The sequence below is a fragment of the Microtus oregoni genome, unplaced genomic scaffold, assembly GCF_018167655.1.
Source record: "Microtus oregoni isolate MIOR12 unplaced genomic scaffold, Mior012 000046F_ref0000063, whole genome shotgun sequence".
Classification (NCBI taxonomy): domain Eukaryota; kingdom Metazoa; phylum Chordata; class Mammalia; order Rodentia; family Cricetidae; genus Microtus; species Microtus oregoni.
The window spans coordinates 11,883,051-11,910,783 of record NW_024543220.1 but is presented as its reverse complement, the minus strand read 5'-3'; the positions used below and the strand labels follow the sequence as shown (position 1 = coordinate 11,910,783).

General features: G+C 54.8%; 3 protein-coding genes across 3 annotated transcripts in view; 1 reads left to right on the top strand and 2 right to left on the bottom strand.

The window, feature by feature from the left end:
* Positions 1-9,565, top strand: part of Col11a2 (collagen type XI alpha 2 chain) — a 28,621-nt gene extending 19,056 nt beyond the window's left edge. Inside the window, exons 35-64 of the mRNA XM_041634367.1 lie at positions 6-59; positions 201-254; positions 580-687; positions 818-907; positions 1,064-1,117; positions 1,334-1,441; positions 1,552-1,659; positions 1,761-1,814; positions 1,915-1,968; positions 2,123-2,230; positions 2,404-2,457; positions 2,669-2,722; positions 2,924-2,977; positions 3,103-3,156; positions 3,448-3,555; positions 3,898-3,951; positions 4,102-4,155; positions 4,263-4,316; positions 4,640-4,693; positions 4,921-5,028; positions 5,127-5,180; positions 5,257-5,310; positions 5,523-5,630; positions 5,754-5,807; positions 6,002-6,037; positions 6,236-6,289; positions 6,402-6,669; positions 7,564-7,676; positions 7,922-8,128; positions 8,564-9,565. Of these exons, the coding sequence (XP_041490301.1) occupies positions 6-59; positions 201-254; positions 580-687; positions 818-907; positions 1,064-1,117; positions 1,334-1,441; positions 1,552-1,659; positions 1,761-1,814; positions 1,915-1,968; positions 2,123-2,230; positions 2,404-2,457; positions 2,669-2,722; positions 2,924-2,977; positions 3,103-3,156; positions 3,448-3,555; positions 3,898-3,951; positions 4,102-4,155; positions 4,263-4,316; positions 4,640-4,693; positions 4,921-5,028; positions 5,127-5,180; positions 5,257-5,310; positions 5,523-5,630; positions 5,754-5,807; positions 6,002-6,037; positions 6,236-6,289; positions 6,402-6,669; positions 7,564-7,676; positions 7,922-8,128; positions 8,564-8,704 (2,529 nt within the window). The 3' untranslated portion in view covers positions 8,705-9,565. The remainder of the gene's footprint in view (positions 1-5; positions 60-200; positions 255-579; positions 688-817; positions 908-1,063; positions 1,118-1,333; positions 1,442-1,551; positions 1,660-1,760; positions 1,815-1,914; positions 1,969-2,122; positions 2,231-2,403; positions 2,458-2,668; positions 2,723-2,923; positions 2,978-3,102; positions 3,157-3,447; positions 3,556-3,897; positions 3,952-4,101; positions 4,156-4,262; positions 4,317-4,639; positions 4,694-4,920; positions 5,029-5,126; positions 5,181-5,256; positions 5,311-5,522; positions 5,631-5,753; positions 5,808-6,001; positions 6,038-6,235; positions 6,290-6,401; positions 6,670-7,563; positions 7,677-7,921; positions 8,129-8,563) is intronic.
* A 1,116-nt stretch (positions 9,566-10,681) lies between these two features.
* On the bottom strand, positions 10,682-11,461 carry LOC121435712 (keratin-associated protein 4-5-like). The gene has a single exon (XM_041635176.1). It carries the CDS (start codon positions 11,459-11,461, stop codon positions 10,682-10,684), a length of 780 nt encoding a protein of 259 aa, XP_041491110.1.
* A 5,108-nt stretch (positions 11,462-16,569) lies between these two features.
* On the bottom strand, positions 16,570-27,287 carry LOC121435301 (HLA class II histocompatibility antigen, DP beta 1 chain-like). The gene is made up of 6 exons (XM_041634535.1): positions 27,124-27,287; positions 23,029-23,295; positions 18,976-19,257; positions 18,384-18,494; positions 17,813-17,845; positions 16,570-17,055 (listed from the first exon to the last, which is right to left on the bottom strand). The coding sequence occupies exons 1-5, from the start codon at positions 27,206-27,208 to the stop codon at positions 17,817-17,819; spliced, it is 774 nt and encodes a 257-aa protein (XP_041490469.1). The 5' UTR covers positions 27,209-27,287; the 3' UTR covers positions 16,570-17,055; positions 17,813-17,816.
* Positions 27,288-27,733: the final 446 nt, after the last annotated feature.

The window sequence follows — 27,733 nt, the reverse complement described above, 5'->3', positions numbered from 1 at the left end:
TCCAGGGCCCAGCAGGGAAGGATGGGCTGCCGGGCCACCCAGGCCAGAGAGGAGAAGTGGTGAGTGATTCCAGCGGTACAGGGTGAGAAGGGGCTTGGATCCTGCTGCCCCAGCTGCCCCTGGAACTGGGTACTTCCTCCCCATGGCCACCCACCCTTGTCCATCCCTGCTCTGACTCCCCTATATCTCTTTCCTCTCAGGGATTCCAAGGGAAGACTGGCCCCCCAGGACCCCCTGGAGTGGTGGGACCTCAGGTAGGTTTCCCTCAGGAGAGGATGCACCCCAGACCTGGAGTTCGGGACCTCTAGCGCTGCTGACTGCCTGGGCAGGGACCTTGGGCTGAGGCCCTGAATTTCTGCTCCTTCCTGGGTGGGTCTCTCTTGGAGAACTTTCCCAGCTGTGACACAAGGTGGCGTGGTCACGCCACACTGGGGATACTGAGCCCCAGAAGCCAGGAGAGCATCAGTGTCCCAAAGGCTTTTGGGGAAGACTAAGGAAGGGGCGCTAGACTGGCACTTTCCGGGGTGCAGAGTGGAGTCTCAGGGTCACAGAGCTAAGCTTAGACTGTGCCGTCCCCAGGGAGCAGCTGGGGAAAGCGGTCCCATGGGGGAGAGAGGTCACCCTGGCCCCCCAGGACCTCCTGGAGAACAAGGACTGCCTGGAACAGCTGGAAAGGAAGGCACCAAGGTCAGTGAGGGGCTGGCCACCAAGGAGGTGTTGGGGTGGTGAGGAGGCTGCAAGAAGTGGACCAGTATGGATCTGAGGGCTCAGATACCTCTGCTTAAATTATGGTTGATCACGCCTCTTTTTGTTTCAGGGTGATCCTGGTCCCCCTGGGGCTCCAGGAAAGGATGGTCCGGCTGGTCTGAGAGGCTTCCCAGGAGAGCGAGGCCTCCCAGGCACTGCTGTGAGTGAACCCCAAAGCCAACAGCTTGTAGTGTCACTCTCGTCCTCCTTGCTTTCACCTCACTGAGCCTACACTTTCCGGCACATCTTTTTGGGGTCCCCTGCCTGTGAAGCCTCCCCTTCTTATCTCACCTGTTGCCCTAAATCTGGTTCATAGGGCGGACCTGGCTTGAAGGGAAATGAAGGTCCAGCTGGCCCTCCTGGCCCTGCAGTGAGTCTGGGGCCCCTGGAGGCTGTGGGCAGGAACCAGGAAAGGGGACAGACCGTTGGAGGAGGATGCTGGGCAGGATGTGGCAGGAGCCACGGGCTGGGTAGAGGGGATTTGGGGTCAGCCAAGATGCATCTGATTTACTGTTTTTCTGAGATCCATGGTCGGGGGTCCTGGGATCTCCTTCCTGGAGGGTCTGACTTCATCTCTCTCTCTCAGGGCTCCCCTGGGGAGCGAGGTGCAGCAGGATCAGGGGGCCCCATTGGTCCCCCAGGACGTCCAGGCCCACAAGGTCCCCCTGGAGCAGCGGGAGAGAAAGGCGTCCCGGTGAGCATGGGGCAGGGGGCTGTGTGCTGTGAACTGAGGGGTGATGGGTACCCAGGTGTTTTGTGGGGGTGCTTGAGGGTGAGGCTGCATCCTTCCCTTGTTCCCTGCAGGGTGAGAAGGGCCCTATTGGTCCCACTGGCCGTGATGGGGTGCAGGGTCCTGTGGGGCTTCCTGGTCCAGCGGGACCCCCAGGTGTGGCTGGAGAGGATGGAGACAAGGTAAGACCCTACAGTCTTCTCTCCACAGAGACTGCTGACCTCTGACCTCTATCTAATTTGCATATCTCCTTCCCCTTGTATCTCATTACCTTCTCCTGCAGGGTGAGGTGGGAGACCCAGGACAGAAGGGGACCAAAGGGAATAAAGGCGAACACGTAAGCATCCATGACCTTGACTTTTGACCTCCTGACTTTTAACCTCATTCCACCCTTGATATGACCTATCCTGGCATCTCTGACTTCCTTTCTTCCCTAGGGCCCACCTGGACCGCCTGGTCCCATCGGTCCTGTGGGACAGCCCGGAGCTGCGGTGAGTGCCTCTGGGTGTCCACGGAGGCCCCAGCAGACTCTAGCCTGCCTCAGTTTCCCCTTCGTCCTTGTGTCTGATGCTCAGGTCTGTGTGAGTTTATGGATGGCAGACACGTGACCCATGACCTAGCATTCTGTCCTTGTCCCTGCTCCAGGGAGCTGATGGGGAGCCTGGAGCTCGGGGGCCCCAGGGACACTTTGGAGCCAAAGGCGATGAAGGAACAAGAGGATTCAATGGGCCCCCAGGACCCATTGGCCTCCAGGTGAGCGGGGATGGGAACAGGGCCTGAGAGGTAGGCTCTGGGAGGGTCTGTGAGCACCCTGCCAGTCACCGGCTGATGCAGACAGGGGAGGTGGGGACAGAGAACTGCGGCCTCTTAGGGCTGAGTGACAAGGGTTGGGTGTTGGATGGGCTGATCACTGGGTCTGTGCACAGGGCCTGCCAGGACCTTCTGGAGAGAAGGGAGAAACAGGAGACGTGGGACCTATGGTGAGTGTGACCCTCGCTGACCCGAATCCACCTGCTACCCAGCCTGTCCCCAGCCTGACACTCCACTGCCGACCGCATGGCTTGCATGTAGCCCCACCATCTGCCTCACCTGGACCTCTGCTTACACAGCCCTACCTCCTCCTGCTCAGCCATAGACTTCCTTCTCTCCTTTCATTCCCCATCCTGATGTATTCATACCCCACCCACCCAGGGACCACCTGGCCCTCCAGGACCTCGCGGCCCCGCTGGACCCAACGGTGCTGATGTGAGTCATCTCGTCCCTTGTCCCCTGCCCCTTCAGACCCATGTAGTTGAGTCCTTTGTCTCCTTTTCCCTACACCATAAACCCTAGTCCCATCTCAGGTACCAAGAGAAGCATCACGGCCCTGAGATGCTGCCACCATCTCCCTGCTGTGCTCAGCCAGGCCCCTGTCTCCTCTCATAACGGCTTCTCTTCCTCTTCCAGGGCCCACAAGGTCCCCCTGGAGGCGTTGGGAACCTGGGTCCCCCTGGAGAGAAGGTAGCTGAAGAGGGGTGAATGGACCAGTCTTGGCAGGGGGAATGGGATTAGATTTCTGCTTATTTCTGACAGAGATGTGGGGTTGTCAGGACGTGTGGGGGACTTTGATGCTCCTCTCTTTGTAGGGGGAGCCGGGAGAGTCTGGGTCTCCGGGCGTCCAGGGCGAGCCGGGTGTCAAGGTGAGTGGCAGTTCTGAGACCTTGTCCCTGATACCTTTTGCCCTTCACTCTACTCTTCCCTTTCTCTCTCTTGACCTGGGACCTCCACCTGCTTGGTCTATGGGCCTGAAGGAACCCAGCCACCATTTCCTTGAAGGGAGGAAGGGCCAGGACACTCCCCATAGGCATGACCCTGACTGTCCGGTTGTCACCAAGTGGCTGAGGGGAGGCTGAGGCTGTCTTAAGAGTAGACTATTTCCCTGACTTTCAAGACTCCCTTGAGACCATCTGTTCCCTCCACTCGCTCTGCAGGGTCCACGTGGTGAACGTGGTGAAAAAGGAGAGGCTGGGCAGGCGGGAGAGGCTGGACCACCAGGGCCTAAAGGCCCTACAGGCGATGATGGCCCCAAGGGGAACCCTGTGAGTTTGGGGAGTGAATGGAAGGTCTGGGAATGGGAGACCCCGGGATACTGGTGTCTGTGTGTGTGGTGTGTGTGTGTTGGTACCTTGGAATGCAGGGAGCCCAAGGGTGGGCCTGTCCCTGGGAGGGAGGCTGTGGGGTTGGGTGCTCCTGCGGAAGAGTGCAGAGGGGAGTGAGAGCTCTGCCATAGTTTGGGAGCATTGAGGAGGCTAAAGTGATGGGGCAGCGGGGAGGGCACAGGAGACCCTCCTCCAAGGATGACAGGTGTCCGCGGGGCTCTGTGTTGGCTCTGAATGGCCTTAGGGAGCTGTGATGTTAACCTTGCTCTTCCTTTGGATTAGGGTCCCGTTGGCTTTCCTGGGGACCCTGGGCCTCCTGGAGAAGCTGGCCCACGGGTGAGTCTTGTTGAGGGAGGCGGGAGGGGCTTTCCGGTTGGCCTCTCTGCAGCAGGTGGGCCTGGGTCTTGGGGTTTGGCAGGGTGAGGAGTCTGGACTGAGATGCCGGTCAGGTGGGGGACCCTCCTCTGACTCTTTTCACCCCTTCAGGGCCAGGATGGTGCTAAGGGTGACCGTGGAGAGGACGGCGAGCCAGGACAGCCTGTGAGTGACCGGTGCCCCTCTCTTCTCACTGACCCTTTGGGCCATACCTGTTCCCAGAGGTCTCCTGACCGGATCCTACTCAGACTCCTCCTATCCTTCCTCCGTAGGGATCCCCTGGTCCCACTGGGGAGAATGGGCCCCCTGGACCCCTTGGGAAGCGGGTAAGTGATGTTGATTCTGCTGCCTGTCCTTGGATAGGGTGGATGGAGGTGAGGCGAAGGCAGGTGATGGGCAGGGAGAGGCTGTTAGCTGGTTATCTGTGGGACTTGCAGCTGGCCATCTTTGGTATGCTCGGTGCCTTGCGTGTTTTAGGTGGGTGTGGTTGCTCTTGTCTTCAGTATTTGTGCGTGGTCCTTTCTAAGAGTGCATGTGTGTGTGCATATGTATGTATGTTTTTGTGTGTGTGCACATGCGTGCATGCAGCGGGAGGGGCTGAGTTGAGTCTGGTTATCGACTATCATTTCTTCCCTGCTCTCCTCCTCAGGGACCTGCTGGCACTCCTGGTCCAGAGGGACGACAAGGAGAGAAGGGAGCCAAGGTGAGGAAGCGACCACCCTGGGTGCTGGGACTTACTCTTCCTTCTTCCTCTGAGTTCTGTCTCCAGATGCCTTCCCTATACCCCCTTTCCCTGCTGAGTCCCCCTGTTCCTCTGCCAGGGATCCTGAGGCGTCGTTCTCTCCTTCCCACCTCACCCTTCCGCCAGACCTCCTTCTGCCCCCCTCTGCCCCCTCTGCCTTGAGAACAAGTCCTTTCTATGTGTTTCAGGGGGACCCTGGTGCTGTTGGGGCCCCAGGAAAGACAGGCTCCGTGGGTCCTGCAGGCCCGGCAGGAAAGCCTGGCCCTGATGGTCTACGGGGGCTCCCAGGCTCAGTGGTAGGTTGCAGTATGAAGAAGTTGGGAGGGTGAAGGCCGTGGGCGGTGTATAATGTGGGGATAGCCTTCCTGACCCTGCGGTGTTCTCTAACCTTTAGGGTCAACAAGGCCGCCCTGGAGCCACAGGTCAGGCTGGACCCCCAGGTCCTGTGGTAAGTAACTGGGATATATGGTGGCTCGGGAGTGGCCAGAGCCAGGGAGGAAGTTGAAGGTTCTTGTCTCCCCTAGGGACCTCCAGGGCTTCCTGGCCTCCGTGGTGATGCTGGAGCCAAGGGGGAGAAGGTGAGCAACAGATCCAGGATCATGGTCTCAATCCCAGGTCCCATGGGAATGGCCAGTGTCCACTGCTCTGCTTCAGGCCTCAGGGTTCTTCTTCATGTCCGCTGAAGCTTTCCCCAAATCCCGTGTCCATCTCCCTATCTTCCTGCCCTTCTCCGTCTGTGTAAGGTCTTTAAGAGTCCCTGTGACCCTGTGACCACCTTCCCCTTATCCAGGGTCACCCGGGTCTCATCGGACTGATCGGGCCGACGGGAGAGCAAGGAGAGAAGGGAGACCGGGGCCTTCCTGGCCCTCAGGGCGCCCCCGGACAGAAGGGAGAGACGGTGGGTCCGGGAATGGCTCAGAGAGGTCTGGGGTTAGGGTGGAATTCATGCTGAAGGTGGGCGTGGGAACTGGGCTGTAGGGTGGATTGAGGGACCCAGCCTCTCCCCATGCTGTTGTTCTAGGGCATCCCCGGAGCATCTGGCCCCATTGGTCCTGGAGGGCCTCCTGGCCTGCCTGTAAGTGAGCCATCTACCTCTCCTCCTAACCCCTTCACCCCACTGCAGACGTCCCAGTACGGCTCTCAGTGCCCCGCGGCTCTCTTCTGGTGTATCCATGTCCCTCATGTGGAAACCCAGGGTCCATGGACTTGTGACTTTGTCTTGCCACTCCTGTGTCCTTTCCTTTGCTGACCCCTTCTGTTTATTTACAGGGACCCGCTGGCCCCAAAGGAGCCAAAGGAGCCACAGTGAGTGACCTCTTAGCTTTGACTTTGCCCTCCCTGAGCTGGGCTTAATCCTGTCTCTGCAGGGCAAACACACACATTCCCCCTCTTCGCAGCGGGGAACCCCTCATTTCCAACAAGAGACCAGTTTGACCCTTTTGTGACCTCCAGCCTATGCTTCACCTCTTGACCCCTCCTTGACCTCATTAATTTCTTTGTTAGGGCCCAGCCGGACCTAAGGGAGAGAAGGGCGTGCAGGGCCCCCCAGGACACCCGGTGAGTGGGGAGAGCAGGCAGTGCCCAGTACCGGCTGCTCTGGCTGGGCAGCCTGACACACCCGTCCGCTCTACATTCCCCGTGACCTCACTGCACCTCTGTCCCCATCCAGGGGCCCCCGGGTGAGGTGATCCAGCCACTGCCCATCCAGATGCCCAAGAAGACCCGCCGCTCTGTGGACGGAAGCCAACTGATGCAGGACGACGAGGCTGAGCCCACTGGTGGTGCCCCAGGCACTCCTGCCGGGCTGGAGGAGATCTTTGGCTCACTGGACTCTCTGCGGGAGGAGATTGAGCAGATGAGGAAGCCCACAGGGACCCAGGACAGCCCTGCTCGCACTTGCCAGGACCTGAAGCTGTGTCACCCCGAGCTTCCTGATGGTCAGCATTGGCCTCAGGCTGGGGACGGCCCAGTGGCTGCTGGAGTGGGGGATCTTAGGGACAGTGCTGGAGTGGGGGGAGTCTTAGGGACTGCGCTGGAGTGGGGGGGGGTCTTAGGGACGGCGCTGGAGTGGGGGATCTTAGGGACAGTGCTGGAGTGGGGGGAGTCTTAGGGACAGTGCTGGAGTGGGGGGAGTCTTAGGGACTGCGCTGGAGTGGGGGGTCTTAGGAAGGGCGCTGGAGTGGGGGGTCTTAAGGACGGTGCTGGAGTGGGGGGGTCTTAGGGACGGCGCTGGAGTGGGGGGGGTCTTAGGGACGGCGCTGGAGAGGCGCTAATATGGAGTGGTATCTAACAGGAACTGGTTGCAGGTGTGTAATAGTCACAGGTGTGTGACAGTCACAGGTGTGTAGCAGTCACAGGTGTGTCACAGTCACAGGTGTGTGACAGTCACAAGTGTGTGACAGTCACAAGTGTGTAGCAGTCACAGGTGTGTGACAGTCACAGGTGTGTAGCAGTCACAGGTGTGTGACAGTCACAGGTGACTGTGTGAGAAGTGCTTTGGGGTCTTAGCAGCTGATGTGGCTCCATTTGTAGGCAGTAGCACCCATGAGAGTCAACACATACATGTGTGCACACACCTGCATTCACACAGATCACACTCCTCCCACAGGGGAGCCCAGAACCAACACTGGAGCTGCAGGCACCAACCAGAGACTGGGGTGGGCTGCGGGGTGATAAGTAAACTGAGGCAGGGCTGGGGGTGTCACAGGGCTGTGAGTGGGAGCCTGGGCCGTGGCTCTGGCTGGGAGCCTTGGGCAGGGGAGGGAAGGGAGCACGGAGATGGAGGATCATCTGGGACCTGGGACCTGACCTCCCTGTGTTTCACCCGACAGGAGAGTACTGGGTTGACCCCAACCAGGGCTGCTCTCGGGATGCCTTCCGGGTGTTCTGCAACTTTACAGCAGGAGGGGAGACTTGTGTTACACCTAGGGATGACATCACACAGGTGCGAGCTGATTGGCCCTCAGTCTGCCAGCTCTTGCCCATCCTGACCCTTCATTTCTTTTTGTGTGACCTTTGATGCTTTGTCTTCTTTCCTGGAATCCCAAGACTGAAGTTTGTTGTTCCTTACCCCGTCTGTGGCTGCTTCCCGGAACCCCTCAGTGTTTAGTGTCTCCCCCGACTCTTAACTCCGCCTATGGCTGCTCCCTGGAGCCCACAGAGTCTCCCCTGACTCTTCTTTCTCCCCAGTTCTCCTATGTGGACTCTGAGGGCTCCCCAGTGGGCGTGGTCCAGCTCACCTTCCTGCGTCTGCTCAGCGTCTCCGCCCACCAGGATGTCTCCTACCCTTGCTCTGTAGTATCCCAGGATGGCCCCCTGAGACTCCGGGGGGCCAATGAGGATGAACTGAGCCCCGAGACCAGCCCCTATGTTAAGGAGTTCAGAGACGGCTGTCAGGTGGGAACCAGAGATGCTGGGTGGGTGGCAGATCCCCGATTTGGGCTACAGGAAGAAGATGGGGAGAGCATTCGGTGGGATGCCTAGGGACAGTAGGGAGGAGCCCAGCTTCCGGGTGTCAGCTGTGCCTGAGGGGCAGGAGCTTAAAGAGCTAAGGGGGGAGTGGGAGTTGAACTTGTGTGAGCCATCTAGGTGGCCTCGTGTGTGTACACACACCAGCGTTGATGCAGTTACACAAGCGCATGTGTTTGTGGACCTTCAGGTGCCCGACAGAGGCACATGGGGGGCAACACATTGATGTACCTAGTCCATACATCTGGAACCATCTGGGTGTGGTCAGGATTCTCAGGAGAGGCGAGCCTGGGGGCTGGGTTGGGGTCCATTGCCGGCTTCTCCCCCATGCTCATAGCTCTCCTTCCCTGTCTCTCTGTCTAGACCCAGCAAGGCCGGACAGTGTTGGAGGTGCGCACGCCGGTGCTGGAGCAGCTGCCTGTGCGGGATGCCTCCTTCTCAGACCTGGGGTCCCCCACAAGGCGGGGAGGCGTGCTTCTGGGGCCTGTGTGCTTCATGGGCTAGGCCCTTGCTGACCCTGTCAACCAAAAGCAGACCCTCCTGGAGTCACACAGCATGAACTTCACGCCACCTCCCATGAAACCCCTCGTCATCTAGGGGACCTTGGGCCAGGGCACCTCAAGCCTCAAGTCAGGGGCAGCAGCCAGGGGTGGGGTGAACCAGGGCATGCTGGGACAGCCCAGTGGAAGGGTGGCACCTGGGCCTTCGGCTCCCCCACTTGTGACCTATTAGAGAGCTGAGACCTTTATTTAAAGCAGTTCCCTGTCCCTCCAAACAAGTGGAAGAGAAAGGACACTGTGTATTTTGTATTTAAAAAAAGGAATTATATTAATTATTTAAAGAGAGAAAAAAAAAGTAACAAAGATAAAGAGAGAAATGCCCGAAACCAGCAGATACTGGGGACAGGTGCTGCAAGGGTGGGCCAGCACCCCACTCTCCCCTCAGGGTTTTCCTTAGTGAACCCCCTTCCTCACATCCACCTGGGGTGCTAAGAATGCTGGAACACACACACTCCCCTGCCTCAGGGCTCCAGCTCTCGCTCCCCAGGGAGGAAGTTCTGTCACCCAACTGTCCCGTCAGGAATGGCCTGCCACTTAAGACCGGCCCTTTCTCCGGGGACACCAGACCAGAGGCCTGTGCAGGGCCTGCCTTGGGCAGGTTATTGAGATACTGATTCTCCCAGGGGCTGAAGTCATCAAGGCTCTGGGCACTGTCCTGGCCGCACAGTTTCTTCCCTGGGCACCTCCTCACCTCCCTGATGCTGAGGAGGGCTAATGTCTAGCCTATGGCCAGAAGGGACTCCCAGGAGCCCACTAGCCCTGTGCCCAAGCCCCTCTGACTGACGGTTAAATAATGTGATTGTCTCCTGGGTGTGTGTTGGTGCTCGCGTTGTTATTTCAGCCTCCCCAGGTTCCTACAGCACTCCTGTCCCCCCAAAAGGCTGCCTTCATCCTACACACAGGAGTTCCCCAGCGGGTCCCGGGGCTTATACAGCCTGGGTGTCAAGAACAGATCCCCAAATGGATGCTCCCAGTGACATCATACACAGGCTCTGATCCAGCACAGGGTTGCCACTGCTTATGTGAGCTTTGCCTCCCCAACTGCCCACAAATACAGTTGCCCTTAGGTCTTCAGAGTTAGAAGAAACTCTGGGTGGTTCAGTCTAAATTCTGTGCAAGGGGTAACTTTGCCCATTTCCAAGTCATCAACTTCTGCACATTTTCCAAGACATACTGTATTCCCCAGGCTTGCCATGTTCTGTTGTCCAAAGCCAAAACTGAAGTCAGGTCTCCTACATGTACATGTTTTCACACACACACACACACACACACACACACACACACACACACACGCATTTTTATTCCATGGGGCTTCATGTATGTATACAGTTTCTCTGCCTAGGGACTGCTGACCTCCTTCCTTCCCAAGATGCATTTCTCTGGGCTTGCTCAGTAGCTCAGGTCTGCTCTGGTTAGGAGATCCTAGGGTGCTGGGTACCCCTAGGGGCCTCCTGCTCTCCTGGGGCTTCCCACCCTCATACAGCATTGCTTGCTCTTGTCTGTCGATTGGAGGTTGAGAGTTACCCCAGGGCCTTACCCAATTGGGATGCCCTCCTTACTGAGGAGGGAGGCCACATGTGTTTGTCCAGTCCATCTGTGACCTGTGGATGGGGTGGCTGAATGTTGCCCATTTGCACCCAACACTCACCTCATCCCCACCCCCATCGCCAATACTTCCCTGTGGTGAGTCCCAGTCTGCACCACCAGGACAGTTTCTGCTGGAGGGCAAAACCATGGAACTTTGGACCCCAACCATTTTTAATGCTAGGAGCCCCCCCCCAACCCCTGTACAGGTGCAAACTCAGTGGAGATAGAGTTCACCGCAGGTGTAGACTCAGCGTAGGGGGAAAATTTAGTGCAGGTAGACACCCCAGTGCTGGTGGAGACTCAGTGCAGGTGGAGACCCTAGTGAGGGGCAGACTCAGGGTAGGTGCAGACTCAACACAGATGGAGACAGTTGCAGGTGGAGGCCCCAGTGCAGGAGACAGTGCAGGCAGCGACAGTGTAGATGGAGACAGTGCAGGTGCAGACAGTGTAGGTGCAGACAGCGCAGGTGCAGACAGTGCAGGTGCAGACAATGCAGGTGCAGACAGCGTAGGTGGAGACCCCAGTGCAGGCACAGACAGTGCAGGTGCAGACAGTGCAGGCGCAGACAGTGCAGGCACAGACAGTGCAGGTGCAGAGAGCACAGGTGGAGACCCCAGTGCAGGCACAGACAGTGCAGGTGCAGACATTGCAGGCACAGACAGTGCAGGTGCAGACAGTGCAGGCACAGACAATGCAGGCGCAGACAGTGCAGGCGCAGACAGTGCAGGCACAGACAATGCAGGCACAGACAGTGCAGGTGCAGACAGCGCAGGCGCAGACAGTGCAGGTACAGACAGCGCAGGCACAGACAATGCAGGCACAGACAGTGCAGGTGCAGACAGCGCAGGCGCAGACAGTGCAGGTGCAGACAGTGCAGGTACAGACAGCGCAGGCGCAGACAGTGCAGGCGCAGACAGCGCAGGCACAGACAGCGCAGGCACAGACAGTGCAGGCACAGACAGTGCAGGTGCAGACATTGCAGGCGCAGACAATGCAGGCACAGACAACGCAGGCGCAGACAGCGCAGCACAGACAGTGCAGGTGCAGAGAGCACAGGTGGAGACCCCAGTGCAGGCACAGACAGTGCAGGCGCAGACAGTGCAGGTGCAGACATTGCAGGCACAGACAACGCAGGCGCAGGCAGCGCAGGCACAGACAGTGCAGGTGCAGAGAGCACAGGTGGAGATGACAGTGCAGGTGGAGATCCCTCCTGCATCTGAATGCCTCAGTTCTGCCTTTCTGTCTCTCCTGTCAACTACTTAAGTTGTCTTTCCCCACTGCAAAATAATCAGAATGATACAGTTGGGGGCATGATGGCACATGCCTTTAAAAGCATTGGGAGGCAGAGACAAGTAGATCACTGAGTTCAAAGCCAACTTGGTCTACACAAATTTCATGCCCCAGAGCTACATATAGACACCCTGTCTCAAAAACAAACAACCCAGAGCAATGCAGGCCTATGATATCATGAAATCTTTTCTCCTTCTTTGCCCATCGATTTATTTCTTATTCCTCAGCCCCTAAGAGGACTGAAGTGTGTGTGTGTGTGTGTGTGTGTGTGTGTGTGTGTGTGATCACCTCATCTACCCAGTGCCACAGTGGATGGAATTTTGGGGATCCCGTGTGCCTTTCCATGTCTATAGTTAAGTCTGGAGAGAGACCTCTCCCTCCCCGGCTCTCTCCCTGGCCCCAGAGACGCTCATCCTCCCCACCCACCCTCCTTCCCAGCAGGGCTGGGCCAGAGCTGAGGTTTGGCCAGGGCTCCCTGCAGCTGGTACTAAACCGCAGAGGTCACCCATAGAGCACAGAGGGGAGTGTCCCCAAAGATCACTTTTGCTTTGAACTCCAACAGCTTTTCTCCATGGAAACAATGCCACACCATTACTCAAATAACTTTTACATTTGGAGTTAGGTCCCCAGGCCAACCCACAACAGGCTATAAAATTACTCTGCCAACCAACCCGATCGGAGAGTTCTAAGCAGCTCTGCCAAGTGGCAGCTGCACGGCAGGTTCACAGCCTCTCCCTGCAGTGGCCTCTCCTTTCTCTCTAGGAACCTTGGGCCTGGCCCTCAGGTAGGGTGGGAGGAGCCGAAGGGCAGAGAGTCTGAGCTGGTATTCTGGGGTGTCCTGACATGTAGGCATGTGGGTGCTGGCAGTAGCTCTGATGGCTTGGGGCAGAGGACATTTCTGTGTGTGTGTGTGTGTGTGTGTGTGTGTGTGTGTGTGTGTGTGAGAGAGAGAGAGAGAGAGAGAGAGAGAGAGAGAGAGAGAGAGGATGAAGGAGAATCAGAAAGACAGTGGCAAGTGCTCCAAGGTTTTGAGGCTCCACAGTGGTTCTATCTGGGACAGACCATACCAGCTGCTGTAGGAGGTAATGGATCTAGAAAGATTTCTGTTTCTGAGTTTAACTGAAACCTCAAATTAGAGGGAGACATTGGTGTCACCAGAACAGGCCAGAATAGGACAGAATTGTGGGGAGGATGGTGACACAGCCCCACAGCCCACTGTCCTGTTGGTGGCTTAGAAGAGGAGGAGGAATAAAGAGTCGGGGGGGAGTTACCAAGCGGCAGTCCCCTAGCCTGTTACACCCTGGCAGCTGCTACTTGGCTTTGGGCATTCCTGATTTATGGGTTAAAAATAATCTTAAAAACCAGGGGTGGCAGTATATGTCTGCAAACCCAGAACCTGGGGAGGCTGAGTGTTGTAGAAGGTCACTTATTCCCGGCTGCCCAGACTCGAAATAATCACACAGAAACCACATTATTTGTAATACTGTTTGGCTAATAGCTTAAGCATATTTCTAGCTAGCTCTTATATCCCAAACTAACCCATCTCCATTAATCTGTGTAATGTCACGTGGCTGTGGCTTACCAGCAAAGTTTCAGCATGTCTGTCTCTGGCAGCGGCTTCATGGCTTCTCCTTGACTCTGCCTTCTTTCTCCCAGCATTCAGTTTAGTTATCCCACCTACCTAAGTTCTGCCTTGCGCAGGCCTAAGACAGTTTCTTTATTAACCAATGGTAATCATGGTATACAGAGGGGAATCCCACATCAGCTGAGGCAGGAGGATTGCTTAGTCTGAGGTTAGCCTGAGCTATGTTGTAAGTTAGAGGGCAGTCTGGCTACAGTATGAACCCTACCACAAACAATGTGAAACAACACAACAAAACCATGAAGAACAACACACTTGGGCCGTTGTTGCCTGGAACACTGTATATCCTAGAAGGCCGGGGCCTTCCCTGCTCTCTGCTTTGGCTGGGTACATGCAGTTTCATATGGATCAGGCTCGGTGGGAATGGAGAGAAGGAAGGGAGGGAGGAGCAAGGCTCCAGCTGCCTCCCAAAGACATTTCTATGTGGTAGGGTAGAGACTCAGGTTTGAGGCGTGTGGCCGCTGTTCCTGTGAGCCTGATAGAGCAGAACTGTGAAAGTCACTGCCACCTTCTTCCTGGAGAGCTTCTGAGAGCCTCCAGTTTGCTGGGGGGAGGTGACATCACAGAGACTTGGATGCTCATAACCGTCCTATCGTTATTTAATGGCAGTTTTATGGGAAGTAGCCTTGTGGGCTGTCTCTCTGGTCCTTTGTTGTGTAACATTCTATTTGTACGGAAGTGTTAAAACTCAAACTGGTCTAAAGGGGGGCTGTCAATCCTGCAGGGAGACCCCTTAAAAGCCAGGAAGTGGCTGGGCAGTGGTGGTGCACGCCTTTATTCCCAGCACTCAGGAGGCAGAGGCAGGCGGATCTCCACGAGTTCCAAGTCAACCTGTACAGAGAGAGTTCCAGGACAACCAGAGCTACACAGAGAGACCATGTCTCTAAAAACAAAACAAAAAACCAAAACCAAAACAGAAAAACAACCAAACAACAACAACAAAAAAAGCTCAGAACATGAACAACTCAAAAGCTCCAGGAAGCCCCTGAAGCTGACCAGATTTCCCAGGACCTTCCCTTCAAGTGCATCTGAGCAGAAAGAACCGCTGGGGGCACTCGGACCCACTGAGCTGCCAGAAGAGACTCCAGCACATCAGGCTGCTGGCAAGCTGTGCCCTGCACCCCAGGTTTCCAGTTTCATGAGCCATCACCAACGCTGGAGTGGGTTCTTGACGGTGTAGCTGTCATTGACTGTAAGAAATCCCGCATCCACACTCCACAGAAACCCCAAAAGACTTAAGCCATTTGTGCCCCACCTTGGGCTTTCTTTGTTGGTTCGCTGTCTGGGGTGAGGAGGTGTTTATTCATGTCTCGTGGAGAATGGCATCAGACAACACCCTAAATGAAGAACGGGTAGCAGCCCAGATGCAGGAACGATTCAGGTCTTAGCCTCAGAGAAAACGAAATGGCCCCCTCCCCTCTGCGGAGGTAATTCTGTCAGCCCCTGCTGGTCGGCACTGTTAACCTGTGCCTGAGCTGTCCGAGGCACAGGAGGTGAGAGAGTGCCTGTCTTGTTCCACAATCCCGCAGCTCCTGTGAAGGTCATGACCCCAGCCTCTTCCGTCTCTGAAGGGCTCAGAAGCCATGAACACTCCAGCAAGTGTGGGGCTCATGGTGACACACTGTCCTGCTGTGTCCACATCTCCTCTTGGAAACCAGGCAGAGGCCGGCTCTTCTTATTGAAGGTTTACCGCAGTCTCAGGGGATTGCTTCTCTTTTCTTCGAAGACAGAATCTCACTTCGTAGCCCAGGCTGGCATCAAACCTGTAAATGATGCTCCTGCCTCTGCCTCCCAAGGGTTGGGGATTACAGGTAGGCATCAATATGCCTGGCTTAGGAGTCTTAAATATTATCTTTGCGTAAAATGTTTTGACTACAGTGGCAAGTGTCCCCAGACACTGGTGCTACAGCAGACTTAGGAGGAAGGGTCTTGGGATTTGTCTCACCTTGTGAGAGGACCTTGGTTTCAGGCAAAGCTCCTCGGCCTCAGAGGATATGTCAAAGGAGGAGTGTTCGTGTGTGTGTGTGTGTGTGTGTGTGTGTGTGTGTGTGTGTATGTACATGCACACACATGCACGCTCCTGTGAGTTTATGTGCACCAAGTGCATGCAGCTGATGGTGGAGGTCAAAGGGTGGAGGTCAGAGGGTGGAGGTCAGAGGGTGGGACTCCCGGAGCTGGAGTTATAGGTGGTTGTCATCCTCCTGATGTGGCACTGGGATTCAAACTGAGCCCTCTGCAAGAGCAGGAAGTACTTTTAGCCACTGCACCATCTCTCCAGCCCCAGGAAGTGAGTTCTTAAATCTTATGCATTCTTTGTCTTAGAGTCTCTATTAATTCCTCTTCTCACACTGTGACCAGAACCCTGAGAAAAAGCTCCTCACAGTTCTGAGGGAGTCAGGTCATCACTGTGATGGCAAACAGGAAGTGGGCTGGGCTGTAAAACCTTGAGACCAGCTCTCCAGTGCTCCACTTCCTCCAGCAAGGCTCCATCGCCTAAAGATTCTGTGGGTCTTAAATAGCACCACCAGTTGGAAACTAAGTGTGCAAACCCATGAGCCCGTGTGGGACATCTTACACTCACGACCCCATGTGGGTATCTCACAATCAAACCACAACAGGGATTCGGTGACATTCAGTGGCTTCCGTGTCTGCAGAACTGGGCAGGGTTTGGTAACCTGACCACTTGGGGCTGGCTTCCTCTGTAACTTTATCAGCTTGCTAATGGGTCTGTTATGCTCTGAGGATTGAGATCCTGGGGGCTGATGAGCCATGAAGAGTTGCTTTACCTCCATCTGCCCTGCACTCTGCAGTGATTTCATTTCTCCAATTCTCTGGCATCATCTTTGCACCCATTCCCATAAAGCCCACTCAGACAGCCTTAGACAAAGATTATAAACCTAGTCTGCCCACTGTGGCTGCAATGGAAAAATAAAATGCTGTGGATCCCGAGTGGCTGCAGTGGGCAGCGGGCCATGAGACCACGCTGCAGGTCTCTGAGTGGGGGCAGGCAGTGGGCAGCTGGTCCCAAGAGCAGCCAGTCCCAGGCAGGGATGGTGCAGTTCCCCAAGTGGCTGCAGTGGGCCACAATGGGCAGCAGGTCCCACGAGAAGAGACAGACAGATGGGCATGCCACAAGACCACGTCACAGGTCTCTGAAGGTGCCTGGTCCCAGGCAGGGAGCCATGTGGGCAAGAGACAGAGACATGGATAGTGAGGTTGGATATTTATTTAGTGGATTATGGAAGGGAAGGGAGAAAAGCAGAGAGAAAGAGACAGAGAAGGGGAAGGGGAGAAGTGGGGAGAAGGGAGAGACAGAAGCTGCCTCTTTGAGAGGGAGACAAAAAAGGAAGGGACTCAGGCTGGAAGCTGAAGATCAGCTTGCCTCACGGAGGGGGCCATGGCTTGTCTCTTAAATGGACAGGGCAGATCATTACAGTGGCAGCTACTGGGTCATTCTGAGGCCATGTTTGAAGTTAGGGTTTGGATCTGGAAGGGTTCCCAAAGGCTCACAGATAGATGGCTTGGAGCTTGTCAGTGGGTTTATTTGGTGGGTTTATTTCTGTTCGTATTTATATGTGCATGTGTGTATTCACGGATGGCAGAAGAACATGTCTTTTGGGGCTGGAGTTACAGACAGCTGAAAGCTGTTGCGTGTGGATGCTGGGGACTGAACCGGGGGCCTCTGGAATTCAAGTGCTTGACTGCTGAGCTGTCTCTCCAGCCTCTGCTCAGTTCGTGGACTGTCGGGAGCTGGTGGACACCATGGAAGGTGGAACCTGGTCGGAGGAAGAGATCAGTGAGGACATGCCCTTGAAAAATTTCTGTGCATGTATGCGTCTGTGCATCTGTGTGTGTGTGCGCGTGCATCTGTTTATGACTCAGAAATAGCTTTTTTCTAAGCACTATGGAGGAAAACATGTCACTGTGATTCTGTCTTCTCCTCTTCTAAGTCCCAGGACAGAGAAATTAAGACCTTGTAAGACAGTGTTGGGGCCTGGAGAGACAGCTCAGGGGTTAAGAGCACCCAGGTTCAGTTCCCAGCACCCACATGGTGGCTCACAACCATCTGTAACTTTAGTTCTAAGGGATCTGACGCCCTCTGCTGGCCTCAGCAGGCACCAGCATGCAGGTGGTGCACAGACACACATGGATACAAGCTTTCACCCTCAAAATAAAACTAAGTAGTCTTTAAAAAGGCTGAGTGTTGCTGGGCGGTGGTGGCGCACGCCTTTAATCCCAGCACTCGGGAGGCAGAGGCAGGTGGATCTCTGTGAGTTTGAGGCCAGCCTGGTCTACAAGAGCTAGTTCCAGGACAGGAACCAAAAAGCTACGGAGAAACCCTGTCTCAAAAAATCCAAAGAAAAGAAAAGAAAAAAAAAGGCTGAGTGTAAACTTGTAAGAACAACTTACCTCAGCTTCCTTCCTCAGTGGTGGGAGCCCCACTCTTCCCCATACTCCCTCAGGGGCTGAGCCTGAGAGGGGAATTCAGGCCTGAGATGTTCTGACCACAAGGAGACAGGCACAGCATCTTACCTGCTCACGGAGATCCTGGAGATCTCAGCTGAGCTGAATGAGGGGATGAACGGGAAGGCATTCAGCTGTGAAGTCCCCTCCGATGGTGAGAGAGCCTCCCATCCCTCCACACCTCCTTCACTGCAAGTTCCCTGAAGAAGCCTGGGAACCTGGGGACCTTGTAGCCTAGTGGTCAGACCCCAGGCTGGGGTTTCCTCTCTCCCTACAGGACAACCAGTTCCAGTGGCTTCTAGAACTCTCCAATATCATTTTTCTGCCTTTGGCTCTTCTGTAGACAGGAAGGTGTATCAGGGAAAGGTTAGCCCAGTCACCTGCCAGGATTCTAGGCTAGCTCCAACTACCTGCCAGGATTCTAAGCTAGCCCCAGTCATCTGCCTGGATTCTAGGCTAGCTTCAGCCACTTGCTAGGATGCCACTTGCTACGATTCTAGCCACCTGCCTGGATTCTTCATTTCACATCTTCGGTGTCTGGGCTGAGACCGAGTCTCATTGTGTAGCCCAGGCAGGCCTTGAACCTGCGACCCTCCTGCCTGTGCTGGCATTAGAGGCAGCGGCTCCACACAATTCTCACCCTTCTTGCGTTTCAACTGCATGGTGATGCCCACCGCCAGGAAGAGGAGTCCCAGCACCAGGCCAGACACTCCCATCAGCGTCTTGTTTCGGGCAGAGTCAGACCCGACCTCTGGAAAGGAGAATTCAGGGTTTGTGTCCTCTCAGCAGGCACACCACTCCTGACTGCCCTCTGGTAGGGAGCAGGATACCAAAACAAGGGTCACCAAGAGGGACACACTGTGGGGGAGAATACGTAGAAGGGCCCCGAGATCTAGCCTAGGCTGGTGTCTTCTAATGGGCACGAGTGTGGATTCTGGCAGCTGCCTCTCAGACAAGGACAGACTACAGACAGAATGAGGAAGTCAGGCCCAGTGTGAGGGCGGGGCAGGGGATGTCTGCCTCCCTAGACTTCTGACAAGGGCAGATCCGCAGGCCAGGGACAGGCTCTCCTCTCAGGCCTCCAGCTCAGAACCAACTTTGGGGGCCTCTAGGAAGTACGGGGACGGTCAAGACCCCACATGCAAACACTTAGGGCAGTATCGGGAACCATGAGCCAGGGTGCTGCCAGCTCTACAGAATGTGGATCGAGGAGGGTCCCCAGGGTGACTCACTCCACTCTACGGTGACGGGGCCCTGCAGGCTGGGGTGCTCCACGTGGCAGGTGTAGACGTCTCCCCGCTGAGGGGTCATCTCCAGCATGACCAGAATCTGGAAGGTCCAGTCCCCGTTTCGGATCAAGTTGGTGGCCACGACTCCGGCAGTTTCCTCTTGGCCATTCCGGAACCAGCGGACTCGAATGCTGCCTGGGTAGAAGTCTGTGGTGTGGCAGACCAGCAGGCCGTGCTGCTTCAGGCTGACCTTCTTGGAGGGTGACACGTGTACCTTAGGCTGAACTAGGAGCGGGAAAGGAGTGGCTTGTGAGAGTGTGACTCTGTGGCGCACGCCTTTGATCCCAGCACTCCGGAGGCAGAGGCAGTGGGTCTCTGTGAGTTCGAGACCAGCCTGGTCTACAGAGTGAGTTCCAGGGTTGTTGTTGTTTTTTTCCAGTGAGACTCCCACTTTTTCAACTTTTGTCATGGTGAGAAGGATGTAGGATTCATTCAAATAATTTCTTAAAATTAATTTTTAAAGATTTATTTATGTTATCTTATGTGTATGAACATTTTGCTGCATGTATGTCTGTGCATGCCTGGTGCCCTGGGAGGTGAGAGGAGTGACGGATCCCTCGGAACTGGAGTTACAGAGGTTCTGAGCCACCATGTGGTTGCTGGGAATTGAACCTGGGTCCTCTGTCGGACCCACTGAGCCATCTCTCCAGCCCTTGAATAATTTCTTTCTTTCTTTCTTTTTTTAAAAACCAACAACTTTATTTCATGCACATTGGTATAACGATGTCAGAGTCTCTTGAACTGGAGCTACAGACAGCTGCAAGCTGCCATGTGGGTGCTGGGAATTGAACCTGGGTCCTCCGGAGGAGCGGTCAGTGCTCTTAACCGCTGAGCCATCTCACCAGCCCCTTGAGTAATTTCTTGAAGTTAATGTAAGGACAAAAGCATTCGTTGGCTTTCTATTTTAAATGTTTTCAAACATTTCAAAAATTGAATTATGTTTATAGGTGTGCTTGTGTGTGGGTTTGTGCACGAGGATGCAGTGCCTGAGGAGGCCAGAAATTACAGGTGCTTGTGGCATTGGTATGGGTGCTGAGAACCACACTTGGGCCTTCTGCTAGAGCAGAGCTCACTCATAACCGTGGAACCATCTTCCCAGCCCACCCCTAATCTAACACACGAGACAAGTCTCATGGGACTCACAAAACAATCTATGTATTTTACGACCTTGGGTTGGTATAACCTCCAAGACCTCACTATTCACAGCCTTTGAAACAGCACTCTGAGCTCCCTGTGTAAGAATTCTCAACCACTCCCAACTTCCTCTTCTGTTTTGTGGGTGCTCAGGAAGTCAGGCACAGAGGGAGGTCTCTGCATGTCTCTCCCCTCGTCCACTCCCCCTGATGCTCAAACTCAGCATCCATGCCTGCTGTCCACTCCCTGTGACCTCACAGCCCTCCAGAGAGCTGCTGCTTTTGGATGCCTGCCACCAGGTTGCTTCCCCCTTAGAGGCTAGAAAACAGTAACCTGCCATGCAGAAAGGCTGGTGCGGGGGGATTTCCACAGGCAGAGTCCTGGCCCCAAGGCCTTTCTGTTTCTAGTATCTACACCTAGTATCTACATCAACACCCTGACAATGGGGGCACACTCCTCACAATGGGGCTCGCTCCTGACTGACAATGGGGGCATGCTCCTCACAGTGTCCGTTGTCCATTGGCTCTTGGCCTCAGGCCAGGCTGCCCACACTGCTAGAAACTCAAGGAGATGCCCTTTTAGAGCCACTTGGGTCACTTTCATAACTCCACAGTTCTTCATTCAACTCCTTCCCTCCATTTGAATTCCTGAACTTCAAGCTTGTCTGTTTTGTGCCTGTAGTAACACAACTGGCCTCTAGGGGGCACTAGAGCTAAATCTACAGGCCTAAGGGACTTTCTACTTTAAAAAATATATTCATGAAGACAAGAGATTTCCCATGTCTTATGGCTGCATGCTGAATGGCCACTGAGCATCTATATGATTGTTTCTAGAATCTTCTCAGTTACCCACACTAGACACCTAGTCCAGATGGGTGCAGCGATGCACTCCTGTGAATCCAAGCATTCCCGAGGCAAAAAGGAGGAAAAACCCATAACTTTGGGGTAGTCGGAGTTACAGAGATTCTTTCTCAAGGGGGACTGGGATGGAGATGGTTCAGCAGTTAAGAGCACCGGCTACTGTCCCAGAGGACCCAGGTTCAATCCCCAGCACCCATATGGCAACTCACAACTGGAACTCCAGTTCCAAGGGATCTGATAGCCTCTTCTGGCCACCTCGGGCACCAACAGATACAGATACAGTGTGCACAGACAGACAGACAGACACACCAGCAAAACACCTGCACACATAAAGTTTTTTTTTTTTTTTTTTTTTGGTTTTTCGAGACAGGGTTTCTCTGTGGCTTTGGAGCCTGTCCTGGAACTAGCTCTGTAGACCAGGCTGGTCTCGAACTCACAGAGATCCGCCTGCCTCTGCCTCCCGAGTGCTGGGATTAAAGGCGTGCGCCACCACCGCCCGGCACACATAAAGTTTTTTAAAAAAAAAAGAAATAAATTTCATAACTCTTGCTCATTTTGTTTTGTTTTTATTGATTATTTGGTTATTTAGTTTGAGTAATTTTAAGATTAAACTGCAAAGGTCTTTCCTCTCATAATTAATGCTGTCGTTACTATTGCTAGGATGTTAATTCCTTATCCACTGCTCCACCTTTTCTCTTCCCTGCTCACTTAGCACTCTGAGAACACAGCTGCAGCCCTGACACCCCCTGCTTCTACAACGGTTCCGTGTGGGGCACGCCCAGTTACAATCCTAGGACTTTCTTGAGTCTGGTGGGTGGTGAGTTCTAGTCCAGCCTGGGTTACACAGTGAGCCGGTCTCAACAGCCGTACTCAGGGTCTGCCAGCACTTAGCACCGGCCGTCCTGGAACCTCAGCGCCGCCAAGTGTGGATCTGGGCGGTGCGGAGCAGAGCGAGTGGGGACACTCTGGGGTGATTCACCCAGGGCTCTCTGCATCCTGGCAACCGAGCACACCGAAGGAAAGGGTGCCAGCCTGCAGTTGAGGGCAACCCACAGCTCAGGTCACTGTTCCGATTCTTTCCCAATCTGTCCAGGTTCTCACTCATTCCTGGGAGTCAGGCTTAGCCGATGACTGGGAGTCCCGATTTCTAAAGAGAGTATTAAAGGCATGTCCCCACACATTCTCCCCTGTGCCTGCGGAGGGCTCCCCATTTCTCAGGTTTCCTCGGGATGCTTACCAGGCTCCTTCACTCCAAAAGTTGAGGGGCTCAGAGCCAGGGCTCTTTTCTCCCAGCCTTGCGGAGTCCCGCACAGCTGATCTTTCTCCCCGACTCTCTGACCGCTGTGTCTACCGCCCCCACCGCAGTGTCTAACCCCCTCTCCCGACTGCTGTGTCTACCCCCCCACACACACACCGCAGTGTCTACCCCGCCCGACCGCAGTGTCTACCCCCAGTCAGCTCTCTCCGATTTCCCGATCCCTCAGCTTCTGCCGACTTCTGACTGTTGGCCCCCTCTTGTCTGTTATCCTGTATACCTGTGACACTTCTCTGCCCCCTGTTTGCTTCACTTCGCGGGCTCCTCACAGGGACTACTGCCCCTTAGCACCAGTCCGCTGTCCCCAGGACTCAGCTTTATTCTCTTTACTGATTGGTCTCCCTAGATGACCTCACCCGGCAGACCCTCCTACATCTGTCCTTGAGGCCTGAGTCCCGTCCCCTGCAGCCCTACCAAGTCGGCTGCACACGGCCTGTGCTGCTAGGAGGTGGCACTTGATGCCCATCTCCCCACAGTCCCCTGTGATTGTCCATGGCCCGGCTTCCTTCACCCTACAGCCTGCTGGTTACAGACCGCGACAACGCTCTTGATATTGCCTATTCCCACCTCTGTTCATAATCTTGCTCTGGCCTCTTTCCCCCAAGGCTCCCCCTGCTCCCACCCGGTCGGTCCCCCGGGGCTGCTGCTGTAGCTCCCGCCTGGATTTGTTCTCCACCCGGATCTCACCTTGGCGCTTCACAGTGAAGGCCTGGTTCAGCTCGTAGTTGTGTCTGCACACCGTGTCCACCTCGGCCCTCCGTCGCTCCATGTAGTCCTTCTGGCTGTTCCAGGACTCGGCCCACGGCCGCCCCATGGCGGTGAGCGCGCGGAACTCGCCCACGGTGCTGTCGAAGCGCATGAACTCCTCGCGGTCAAAGATGCATCTCATGATGTAGCGCTGCGTCCCGTTGTTCTCCGCGTAGCACTCGTGCAGCGCGCGCAGCAGGTGGTTCTCTGCGGGCATCAGAAGTCAGACCTGGGGCGCTGGGACCCCGCCTTTCCCTTTCTCTCTTCTTCTCTCCTCCTTCTCGCTTCTCTCTCCCACTTTCTCTCCTCCCCTTTCTGTCTTACTCTCTCTCTCCCTCTAAGTTTAGTTAGTGCTGCCGGTGCGTGCACGGCTGTGGGGCCATCTACTGGAGCATGGGACACTATCAATGACCACACATTCAAAAAGAAATGATCTGGGGCTTGGACGGAGGCTGGGTGGTTAAAAGCACTGCTGCCCCTGCAGAGGACCTGCACCCCTATGGTGGCTCACAGCCATTTGGACCTCCAGTTTCAGGAGATCAAAGCCACTGGCGTCCAGTGGCACCAGGCACACTACTAGTGATGCACAAACATACACGCAGGTAAAAACTCTCTCCTGCGTGGGTACACACACACAGCCTTCTTCTTCCAGCAGCTCCCTAGGCGTTGGCTGCCTCATGGTGAGGTTCACAGGGCATAAAGGGACTCCCTGTAGAGGGGACACCAGTACCAGTGAGAAGGGTTGAGGCACTGAGGTTACAGTTCTGTGAGCTGCTGGGTTGGGTGACACTTCACATGGGGCCACCAGGAGTCCCTAAGAAGTGAGGCTGCAGGGGAGGGTTTGGGGTCCTGGGAGAGGCACTGATCCTTCTCTCTGTGGGGACTCCTGCCTGACCCGGCCACCTTGGACACAGTCAAATGTCACCTCCACCAGGAGCCTCCCCTTTCCCCTTCTCTTCCCCATAGCAAGGTGCTTTCCTGTCTGTGCCAATGTCTTGACTACTCCTGCATGCTGGGAATGCAGAAATAAACCCATAAATATAAGATATAGCATGAAACTTTTTAGTCTAAAAGCTAAGGAGCTATTTATTTATTTCACCTTCTGTGACTGCACGCGGCAAGGCTTGGTCTTAAAAGGTGTGGACTGCATGTGTAGAAACGCCATGAGGAAATTCACCTCTGTGCATGATAACTTAAGAAACCGATTAGGGCTTGAGAGATGGATCAGCAGTTAAGAACACTTGATGCGCTAGGTGGTGGTGGTGCATGCCTTTAATCCCAGCACTAAGGAGGCAGAAGCAGACAGATCTTTGTGAGTTCAAGGCCAGCCTGGTCTACAGAGCGAGTTTCAGGACAGGCTCCAAACCACAGAGAAACCCTGTCTCGAAACCCCCTCCCACAAACAAACAAACAAACAAACATACTTGACGCTCTCACAGAGGACTTGGGGTCAGTTCCCAGCACCTCTCACAGAGCTGCACACAACCACCTGCAACTCCAGTTCTAGGGAGTCCAATGCACTCTTTTGACCTTTGTTGGTACCAGGCACACATATGGTGCACAACAGCATGCAGGCAAAACACCCACACACATAAGTAAATAAAAAATATGAAATTAGTTTTTAAAAGATCTGGAATAGCAGCATAGTATCTCTCACGTGGAATCCCAGAGCTAAGGATGCAGAGACGGGAAGATTGCCGTAAAACTTGGGGCAACCAGGTCTGGTGGGGAGGGGTGGATATTGCCCTGGACCTTACTCACTGAAAATCACCAGAGCAGAGCCCTATGGGTCCCCTTGTTCCTAGAGGCCTGGTAACTGTTATGAAAGGAGCATGGGAACCCTCCCTCTCTTCCTAGGAGCCGCCAGCAGTGTGGGTCCATTCTGTCTGCCCTGTGCGAGCCTCTGTGGGTCTGTCTGTTCTTACTCAAACGAGGGAAGCGGAGATGGTGTGGTTGTTCACGTTCCACCCCCTGCAAATTACCATCTCAAAGCAATTCCGGCCTTCTTTCTGCGCCCAACAATGGGCTCCAACACAATCCGTCCAGATCAGAAGATTAAACAGACTGTCGCGTTTGTACCACAAGAGGGAGCTCTAAACCGTTCATTACCGTGTTTTCTAACCAGCAGCCTGGGGCCAGGAGCAGCTCTGCCTTGTAGGCTTGCCTTGAGTCCCATTCCCAGCACTGCAACTAATAAACACGTTAAACTAAACTAAATAAGGTATCGCTTCATTTAAAAGCATATTGTGTGTTGGTTTGGTGGAGTATGCTTGCAATTCCAGCACTGGAGAAACTGAGGCAGGGGCATTGTGGAAAGCTTGAGACCAGCCTGGACTCTCAAAAAACCATAACAACAGAAGATACCAGAAGTTAAGGCCAAGGCTGCTCCACCCCACAGCTTCTGAGCTGCGTGGTTAACACACTGGTGGACGGCCAGTGCATTTGACATGAGATGATTGTTAATTAATTGACTTTTTCTGTCCTTGTCAGGGGTGACAGAGATGAAGGGGGCTAAAGCCAAAGACAGGAGCCCAGAGCCCAGACAAATCAGCACTGTTTGCTGTAGCTACAGACACTGGGAAACACCATGAGGTCAAGAGCAAACAAACCCGGAGAGCAGGTGCAGGGAGAGACAACTATGGGATGGATGCTCTGGTGTTCCCCATCACCATAGCAACGCCAGAACAACTGGCTCATCCTGGCGGACTCAGAAGGACCTGCCCAGCTGGGCCAGAGGATAGGGGAAGGGTGGGAAAATCTAAGGGCACCGTAAGAGCCAGACCCACACTCTGTTCAGAAGTCCTGACCTGCCTCCAAGGCAGGCGTCTCTCACTCAGCCCAGAGCCCGGGGCCATCATTCCCCCTCCCCAGCCACCTGCCGCTCATTGTCTGCCTGCCCCACCCTGCATGCAGGTCTTCTCATTTTAATTCATTAGTTTTTATTCCTCCTATATAACATGTTAGCAAGCAAGGAAAATAGCTTTCAAACTTTTCTTTGGCAGTACTTAACCTTTGTAAATGGAAGGTAGCCATGAAGCAGATAGAACCTAACCGTGCAGGGTTTCCCTCCCCAGCTGCTAAGCCCTTTCCCTTGGTGACATCACTCTCTGACTGCCAGGACCTTAAAGGCACAGCTTCCACAGCCGAGTGGGTCCCTAAGTTGGGTCTCACAGCCTCTGTGACCAGCAAGGACAGGTCCTCTTGCCTTCCTCAGCAAGTGCACCTGATATCTCAGGAGAAGCCCTGGGTCTCAAGGTCTGGACTCAGGGGTTCAATGCAGTTGTTCCAGAAAAACAGGCAAAACGAAGGCACTGCATTTTAGGTCCATCCCAGGATGTGGTAGCTTAGTGCTTACAGCTCTTCCTACAGTGCTCAGAGTAAATCTGGAGACGGAAGAGGCTTCCTGAGAAACGCTGGACCTATCAGCCACAGCACCGCAAGAGCCGGGGGACCGGAGGCGGGTCTTCCGTGAGCAGGCTGGCCGGTCACCTACACTCAGTTCTCACGTGTCTGCACACCCTCATCTTGTCCTCCCACAGTTCTCAGCCCACTCCAAGACTAGTGAGGGTCTCAGGAAGTCAGCCTGCACAAGAACACTATTGGGGCTGAGCCTCAGCCCGCCTTGCCTTCTCTCAATTAGTGGTCTAAGGGCACAGGCTCCAGCCCCACCCTGGAGGAGCAGGAGCCATTCACTGTCTCTTAACACTGAGTCAGTCGGGTGACTAATTTCCTTCGAAGCTGTGTTGGGGGTGTGGGGAAACCCAGGAGGCGGAGACTTCTGACCTCTCCATAAACCTTGCCTTGTGAACGCATTCTAGAGCTCTGGGCCCGTTGTCCATAAGACATGTATGTCAACCCCCAACACTTCTGCCTGGTTTACTGTGTCTATGCGCCTGGGCATGGGACACACTGACTGAACAGCCTGCTTTTCTAGCTGGGAAGGGAGGTTGTAGGAGAAGCTAGGAGAAGCCCCATGTCTATGAGGGGACGGTCCTGAGCCAGACCCTCCGGAGTCGCCGCTGTGCTCCGTCTTACCTGGAGGAGCCCCACCCTGGATCCCTCTGCTCAGCAACACCGTCAAAACTGCTATCCAGAGGGCCACAGGGAGCCCCGGGACCATCGTGGAGCTGGAAGGGTGGGTGAGGGGAGGAAATAGTAGCAGGGGATGGAGGACTCCCTAAGCCGGGCTGCCAGGTGAACAGTAGAGACTGTGGCTAAAGTTGTCTGCTATGACCCCAGAATCAGACAGAGTCTGAGGAAAGAACCAATCAGGCTTGAACTTCCTATGAGTCATCAGTCACTGGGTAGATGGTGCCAGAGGCCTGACCACCTAGTGGGTGATGCAGGTGGGATGGCATCGGAGGAGAGAGGACAGTGATGCTTGCTTTGATAACCTGGGTGCATCATGAGATTTGGGGGGAATGTGTGCTCTGTTCTGAGTGTGGTGAGACATTCTGCTGAGCCGTCGTCTCGGGGACTTTCCTTCCTCCGATCCCACCGCCTCGCACGCCCTCACCGGACAGGGGATGGAGCAAGCGTCATCTTAGGGTGTGAAAGGTGATGCATTGGCCTGACTTCTATAGCATGTACTGTCAGCATCCTAGCATCAGACCGAGTCCGGGATCTGTCTGCTTTGCTGCTGCCC

Excerpts from the sequence above, each read along its gene's own strand:
- LOC121435712 (XM_041635176.1), bottom strand. The coding sequence starts at position 11,461 with ATGTCTGCACCTGCACTGTCTGCGCCTGCACTGTCTGTGCCTGCACTG.
- LOC121435301 (XM_041634535.1), bottom strand. The coding sequence starts at position 27,208 with ATGGTCCCGGGGCTCCCTGTGGCCCTCTGGATAGCAGTTTTGACGGTG. Across the intron at positions 23,296-27,123 it reads CCAGGGTGGGGCTCCTCCAG|AGAACCACCTGCTGCGCGCG; the intron begins GTAAGACGGAGC and ends TGATGCCCGCAG. Across the intron at positions 19,258-23,028 it reads CTTCACTGTGAAGCGCCAAG|TTCAGCCTAAGGTACACGTG; the intron begins GTGAGATCCGGG and ends TCCCGCTCCTAG.